We start from the raw sequence: 8,321 nt of genomic DNA on the forward strand, positions 1-8,321 counted from the left end.
AACAGGAAAAAAAATGTACAATAATGTGTAAATAATTTACTGTAATTAATTTAATATCAAGTTTTTCTTGTGCGTATATTTACGCACACTCCTGACCATGTGTATGCAGGAACCCTTAGGTTTAGAAAAGTGTAACTGTGGATAAACTGATCATAAGGAGTCCCACAGCACAACAAGACATTTTAGAAAAAGAAATTCTGACTTGCTCTTAAACATGACTATAGACTCCTGCCAGGTTTTTCAGCCAGGAGGTGCGGCAGACGTCAGTCGTCCACGTCTCACTCAGGGGTCTGTTGGTGCAATTGTTTATCCGAGCGTGATGTCTAGTACACCACATGTGGTTTATAATAATTACCTTTTAACTCTTTATCCTGCACTGTGGTGGGTTTTATCATGGGTAAGGGTGTTCTTAGGTGTGACACAAAGCGAATTTAATTTATTTCTAATAATGTATGAAATTAGCAATTCGTCTGACAAAGAGACCTAGCCTGTTAGCATTAAGATTTGGGTTGCTAAGCAAAATAACGGCCAAACTACCAGGCTATTCTATTGACAGAGCAAAGGCATAATTTAAGGTTCAAGGTTCATATGACTATATGTTAAGAAAGTTTAGCAGCCTTTAGAGGAATGAAATGGGGAATATGAATATGCATAAATAGAATATGTTTTTTTTTAAAGAAAAAAAAAACAGATATACAGAGTTGTAGTGTGCAACTTTTTCTGTATAGAAATATTCAGAGCTGTACAGTGTAAGAGGTTTTATGTAGTGTGCAAAAAATTGTTGTTCTATAGTTCCATAGGTTTAACACCAGGGCTACATCCACCGGCTTAGTGGTTAGCACTGTTGCCTCACACCTCTGTGGTTGGGGGTTTGAGTCCCACCTTTGGTGTGGGTGTGTGTGTGTGTGTGTGTGTGTGTTCTCCCTGTGCTTTGGGGGTTTCCTCTGGGTACTCTGGTTTCCTCCCCCAGTCCATAAGACATGCAGCTGATTGGCATTTCTAAATTGTGAATGTGTGTGAATGTGTGTGTGATGGTGTCCCCTGTGATAGGCTCCAGGGTCCCTTTAACCCTGTGTACATATAATAAGTGCTACAGAGGATGGATGAATGGTTTAAAACCTGGCGCATTAATACTCATTAATAATTGCTGTGATGCGCTTGCTGCTCAGCCAATCAGATTTTAGAACCGACGCTTTCCGTTCACCGTGTGTTTCTTCTTCAGGCCACAAGATGGCGGTGCAACACTCGAGTCGGTAAACAGCCCTCATCCGCTGAAACGACGAAGAAGACAGACGCGGCTGCTGAAAACTTCCGGGTTCGTGATGATTTTAGGGCTGAGAAGATAAGATGGATTATTTTAAACACACTCTGAAGACAGACTGTGAGGATTTACTCGGGCGTTTTCAGGCCACGGCGTCTGTGCGGTTCGAGCAGTTTTCAGCCATCTGGAGAGAAATGAAATTCTCCAGTGTATTTTAGTAAGTAGAGCTGTAAAGCTGGAATTCTCCCTCTCTCCTGTAACCAAACCATCAGAAACAGATAAACACCTTTACTTTACACTCTTTAAACTCCAAAACCTGGCATACAGCGTCAGATATGTCAGACTAGTGTGTTCTTTGGTTGTTATGTTTTACATACAACATTATATGACATATGGTTGAATAGAGAAACCATTATAATGAGTAAGGAGCAGAAATTAAAGCAGCCATAAGCAATATTGGCACTGATGCTAACTTCAGCCATATTTATAATCCTTTCATGTCATGACAGAATTCTGTCTGTAAAAAAAAAAAAAAATTCTGAAAGCGTCGACTGAACTCTGTGAGAGATCACCTCGTAGTCAATTATATATATTTATATTAATATTGTTATAAAATATTTAGAAGTATAATTTCAGGATTTAATTTTATGTGTGTTGATCAACTATTCCTTGTCATTTATTTGTGTAGGTTAGGTTTTACAAACCACTGAAGGATGTTAAAGCATTGTATGCCTGTAGAACCTCCAAACTGTCAATACTGTAATTCCAGACCCTCATAAATCTCTCTCTCTCTCTCTCTCTCTCTCTCTCTCTCTCTCTCTCTCTCTCTCTCAGTGGTATCTTGGAGCCCAGTGAGAAGAAGGTCTTCACGCGTTTGGCTCTGTCTACAGCGTCTCCGTACCTGCTCCCTCCGTATTCCTTCCAGATCCGTGTTGGAGGTCTTTACCTGCTCTACAGCCTCTACAGCACTCAGCTCAACACTCCTAAAGAGCGGGTAAAGCCTCCTGATCAGACACAGTGCTCTCATGGAGATCTCATGGAGATAAACTGAGGTTCCGTTTCATAAACACAAGCCTTGATACGACAAGAGAGTGTCATAAAATCACAAGGATGGGTCCTGCATCACGATTATCATCTCTGTCAATCTGTCAGAATGAATTTTAAAGCTGTAGATGATGAAGGCTTGAAGAAGCCATGGAACTCTCTTAATGTCTATTTTTCTGAAAACTTATAAAGCACTGACACTGGAGACTCCTTTCACAAATGTTAAATAAAAAGCTCTTAACAGGAAACTTCACCATGCCAATGCTTAGTTAAAGAGCAATTTTAATTTATCAATTTGTTATTAGTTATAGACTATGTGGAGTGTCCACTGTACAAATGAATGAGCTGTTGCTATAGAAACGGTAGTGTATTCGATTTAGTGCATTAACATAAGAGTATGCTTTATATATTATATGTTATTAATTGATGTATAATGATGTGTAATTGTGCAGATCCGCATCGCTCTGAAGGACTGGGACGATCTGATACGTTTCCAGCAGGACGCGGTTAACGCGCAGCACTATGACGTGGTGTACGTCCTCAGGAAACTGCTGTATGAAAAAGCCTTCTGCTTCACCGCCATGCCAGACACGGTGGGTTTTATCTTTTACTTCCGAGTGTAATGTGTAGAGAAAAAAAAAGCGTGCTGGGATTAAATGTGACATTTACACCAATTTCATTTACACTTACCTGATTTGGTAGATACACTTCTTCATGCTAATGCAAATAGATCACAGTCTAAGAATAGTATCAAGCTAAAACCCTGCTAGTTAGTACAGCAGACAAAACTAGTACAAGTTGAGTGTATTTGTGTATTCCAGTTTTCCTAGGGTTTTGCACTGAAGTTACGGCGCTGAACATACATGACGTAGCTCTGTCTCATCCGAAATGTTGTAAATGCTTGCACAAATGTTCATACACCCACTTTAAACAACACTATTAACCTAAAACATTTGTGAAATAGCAAGAAGTTTGGAACTGTAGTATCATCTTCCAGCTTTCGGTTACATTTCGGCCCAAGGAGGGCGATTCTGGTCCTTCTGTTTGTCCAAGATGGCCGCCTCCATAACATTACAGCTTTCAGCTATATAGTAAAGTTCAGTTTATGTTTATAGTTGACAGGAAGTCCCACTGTGACCTAAACCACCTCAGAAAGAGCTGGCTTTTGAGTGAGAGAGAGCTCCAGTGCCAATATTATGGGCTCAGTGTAAATTATATAGCGTAGTATATATCAGAGCATATCAGTTTAATCTACATAACTCACTCTCACTTCATTATTGTGTCACGAATCCTGCTTCTATAATGCGGCCTCTGTTTTTCTGTGCGTTTTCGACACAGCTGTCCTTTCAGGTGAAGAAGAAGAGGGTGGACAGGAGGCAGCAGCTGTGTGAGTCGTTTGTGGACCGGCCGTCGCGACCTCAGGAGCTCATCGGCACCGACGTGCTCGAGGTGAGATGCCTGAGCAGACTCTGATCAACAGTCCTCAATCCTGATCCACGCTGAAACTGAGAGCAATTTTCAGAGATTTGCCCAGAATAAAACACACGTTCAGGTTACGCTCATGCTGAGCCATAACTATTAAACATACCTGTGTGTAGATCAGAGAGCTGAGGATTGGATTTTACACACTCCATGAGAATTCATATAAATTTAATAGTTTCATTTGTATTCATTTATGTAAGTAATAGGGTTGTGCGATTTGAGAAAAATGTCATAATGCTGTTACTTGAGGACATTTCTGTGGTGCGGTTTCCAGGAGCTGGCGAACGTCCACGAGCACTACGAAGGGCTGAAGAAGGCGATTCTTCCACAGCCGCCTCAGTCCAATCTGAGTCTCATCAAACACAACCTGGTGCCCAAACTGCGCAACTCCGTTCTCACGTTCTACAGCTGGCAGCAGAACCAGGCTGTGAGTGTTTATCAAGTGTGTGACGCACAGAACACACACTGCACCGGGCTGGTTTTGTGTTTGTTTTCTTGTTTTGGCTTGACATCATGACACTGTGTGTGTGTGTGTGTGTGTGTGTGTGTGTGTGTCTGTCTGTAGGACTTTGACAGTCAGATTGACAGAGACGCAGGAGAAGGAACATCAAGTCAGGATGAGGTGAGGGGGGAAAAAAAGAAAACTTATAATATAATGAATATCATTATCATCACACAGAGGGCCCAGTTTATCAAGCTGGATACGAACAGATTTGTGTGTAAAAACGTTTGTATCCTACTCGTGCTCCTGAGTGTGTGCATAAGAAGACTAACTAATGTAAATCTCAAAGCATTCCAAAGCATGTAGTTTGCGTGGATTACTGCACTTTCATATATTTTAGTTCAGTTTGACTTACACAAACATTTACACACAGCTTTTGTAAAAGATCGATAAATGAGGCCCACTGACTTTTTTTTTTTCCTTTTCTTTTTAACCCTTAACATTCTGGTAACTATTTATTTATGGACATCTCATTAACCCATCAACTGATTTTTAAATTTTTTTAAGCAACACTTACTACATCATGTAAAAAGACTTAATATATCTTCATCTCAGTTAACATCAGAAACCTTTTAAACACTCCATGGTGGTAGTAATTAAGAGATTAAAAATTTCCTTTCAATATCCTGACCATAATCTGTTATATAAACATTTTAACAATGATCCCTTGTGAATTGAGGTGAGCATGTTATTTATTGTAGCATGAATTTATTGAAAGGTAATTTGACTGGAGTTAATCATTATGATGATGTGGATGTACAGTGTCTGCGTTATCTCTTCCAACTCTAAACATATTTCTGTCTTGCAGAGTTCTCGCAGAGCTCAGCTCCTGGCGTCCATCAAATCCAGGTCTTACGCACAAGCTGTGGAGGTGAGTGTTATAAAGATGCTGAACACACACACGCCGGATTTTAATATCCCCATCATTTCTCACGATCATGCACCCAATTAATAAATAAAATACATGCATTTAGAAGCAAAATGAATAATTACCCCAGCACAGTTTATAGTAGAGCGTTAAAACTCAGGAACAAGGCTGAGCTCACTGTTCAAATATAAAACTGTGATCATGATTCAAATTTAATGAATTGTGTAGCCCTAAAGTAATTATATAATAATAATAATACACTGATTATAATTGTAAATAAAAAATGCAGGAAAAGATGCTACATACTGACAAGTGTTATAGTTTTTTTTAAAAAATAATTTTAATATTATTTTTATTTTAAGATATTTATTATTTTTATATCTTTTTATATCTTTTAGTTAGTAACTTTTATGAAGCTTTTTGTGTCTAATACAACTTCTTAGGAACAGGAAAATCATTTTTAAGGCGTCTTTAGTGCTCAAAAAATAAACATTAAAAGTCAGAATTATTTATCTGGCCGAATGCGAGACGAATTAAACCATTGATTCAAAACGCGGCATATTTTAACATAATGATCATATAATATCACTAAACTTAATGTATTAGGAAAATGGTTTGATTCTGAGCTCAAAGTTACTGATTTTCAAACAAAAGTAGGAAGTAATATTAAAACTTCAGATGAATAAATTACAATTTCACTATTCAGTCCTGGCTATTGCTTTGCGGCTTAATGGAAAGCAGTTGAACAAAATGAAGTACACGACTGGACAGTGTTTGAAAAGTAATAATATTGTGTATAATGTGTTTGTGCGCTAGGCTTCAAAGTCTCGGCGTCACAGACAGATGGAGGTGACGTCAGCAGCTCAGGACACGGAGTCCACGCAGCAAGTCCCGAGGTTCAAGAGACCTCTGTCTCTTAAAGCACGCACGAACTCTCGCTTCATGGCCCAAGGTGAGTGAGAGGAACGATCAAAAACACATAGAGTTTGTTTAATAAGCAGATCATTAATAAACAGATCATTAGGAATATTAAAAGGCATGTCCAGTATAAAATGTATGAATGTTTACAGTTAGATCCAGAAAAAAAATGTGGTTAATTAGTTTAATCTCTCACCAAAAAATAAACCTTTAATTGAAAATAATTCATTCTCATGAAAATAAAAACTCTTACCTAAAAATTATTTACCTTTCCTTTTTCATAAGGTCTTTTTAAAATAATAATAATAATGATAATAATAATAATAATAATAATATATTAAAAAAGAATAAAAAAATGTGTGCATGACCTAAGACACCATTCTATTTTGAAAAAAATAAATAAATATAAAATGAAGTGATGTTTTAGGAGGTGAGGTTAGACATATGTAAATGTTATGTTTATATATTAATATAAACACAGACACACACACACACACACACACAGAGCATTTAAAAATATCTAACCACAAAATTTCAATTTTCATGTAGGGTGCCAATAATTATGGAGTTGGCTATTCTATTGGAATTGCCATTCTATGGTTTCAGCCAGAGAGAGCTGAACACCAAAGCACACACACAGAGCAGTAGAATATCCATCACTACATGACTGTTGGCCATTTTAGCTCTAAAATGACTTTGGCAGCTTTTTCGTCCAATAGGAAGCCAGAATGCGGAGCTGCAGAGCATAACCCGGTTATGGCGCCTCACCGCGGTGGAGGGTAAAAAGACTGAAGGTGAATAAAATCAGACAGTGGGATTATCTTGAGTGATCATATAAAGTGTTTTTTGTTTCCTTGTTATCACTGATTGGGTGTTTGTTTTTTTTTTATCCCCTGTTCATCAGGAAAAACGAAGACAAGATTCAGCTGGAAAGAGCGCATGCGTAGTAAACACTAAACTACAAACCCTGATTGGACAGGCTCATGGTGTGTCATATCTGATTCACAAGGACCTTCTGACGAGTTGTGTTTGTTTGGACGAGTTCTGACAGGTTTATGACGGATTGTATCTGATTGGACAGAATTGGAATGAGTTTTGTCTGATTCCTATCAAATATCTGACTTTATGAGCTCGTCACGGCTTGTATTTTGTTATTGGTTGGGCCTGTAATAGAGGAGACATGATTGGACAGAATTGTGACAGGTATTATCTAATTCGTAACATGCTGTGTTTGATTGGATAGGCTTCCATCAGGATGCATCTGATTGGACAGGCTGATAACAGGTCAAGTTTAATTGGCTGAGATTGTAACAGGTCTTGTCTGATTCAATGGGCTTGTGACGAGACATGTCTGATTGGACAGGCTTGTAACTGTCTGTGTCTGAGAGAAGCAGTTTGTAAAAGCTCATATCTGACTGGACTGGCTTGTAGCAGATCATATCTGATTAGACAAGCTTGTGACAGATCACTCATGTTTGGACTGGCTTGTAGCAAGTGGGTCTGATTGGACGGGCTTGTAACAGGTCAAGTTTGATTGAATAGAGTTGCAACAGGGCATGTCTGATTGGACAGACTCGTAACAGCTGAAGTATGATTGGACCAGCTTATAGCTGGTTGTGTCTGATTGGACAGATTTGTGACAGATCACTACTGATTCTAAGGGCTTGTGACAAGTTGTCTCTAACTGGTGGGTCTCTTGCTAACAGATGTGTTTAATCTGGACGGGTCTGTGACGGGTCACATTCGATTGGACGGCCTTGCGACAGGTCTCTTCTGATTGGATGTTATTCAAAATGTACTGGAAATACTGTAGAGATGTATTTTAATAGGGACAGATTTTTGTTTTTTATTTTAATGCTTAACACCCAAAGTGGATCATACCTCAAAACATCTGTAAATATTGTGTGGGTTTTTTTGTTTTTTTTTTTAAATGTCCTCAACAGAACATATATGTAAAGTGTTAGAGAAATGATTAATTAGCACAGACTTAATGCAAAAAAAAAGGGCTTTTATTTCAGCTGTATTTTTACCCCATAACATTTACATTGTTTAATCATTTTAATGCCATGTACGTATATAAATCCAGACTACTGTCTGATGGTCAAATGATTTATAAGTTAATGTTTTGTACAAGTTTTTATACACATGTTGATGTGAAAATGCTTCTGTAAAAAAGTCATGGTTGTTGCCATTTTTTGCATAAAAATTCTTTAGAAATGTTTACTTGATTTGCTTTTTCACTTTCA

The 8,321-nt window shown here is 38.1% G+C and overlaps 1 protein-coding gene across 2 annotated transcripts; it reads left to right on the top strand.

Moving 5' to 3' along the window:
• Positions 1–6: 6 nt before the first annotated feature.
• snapc1b (small nuclear RNA activating complex, polypeptide 1b) lies at positions 7–8,303 on the top strand. 2 transcript variants are annotated; one of them, XM_026939185.3, is made up of 10 exons: positions 7–1,478; positions 2,096–2,255; positions 2,758–2,898; positions 3,644–3,754; positions 4,062–4,229; positions 4,353–4,409; positions 5,098–5,160; positions 5,974–6,109; positions 6,795–6,869; positions 6,980–8,303. In XM_026939185.3, the coding sequence occupies exons 1-10, from the start codon at positions 1,348–1,350 to the stop codon at positions 7,030–7,032; spliced, it is 1,095 nt and encodes a 364-aa protein (XP_026794986.3). In that variant the 5' UTR covers positions 7–1,347; the 3' UTR covers positions 7,033–8,303. The 2 variants fall into 2 exon arrangements, with proteins under 2 accessions (XP_026794986.3, XP_026794987.2); XM_026939186.3 differs by having other exon boundaries at positions 4,062–4,214.
• Positions 8,304–8,321: the final 18 nt, after the last annotated feature.

Source organism: Pangasianodon hypophthalmus, chromosome 3, assembly GCF_027358585.1.
Source record: "Pangasianodon hypophthalmus isolate fPanHyp1 chromosome 3, fPanHyp1.pri, whole genome shotgun sequence".
NCBI classification, from domain to species: Eukaryota; Metazoa; Chordata; class Actinopteri; order Siluriformes; family Pangasiidae; genus Pangasianodon; species Pangasianodon hypophthalmus.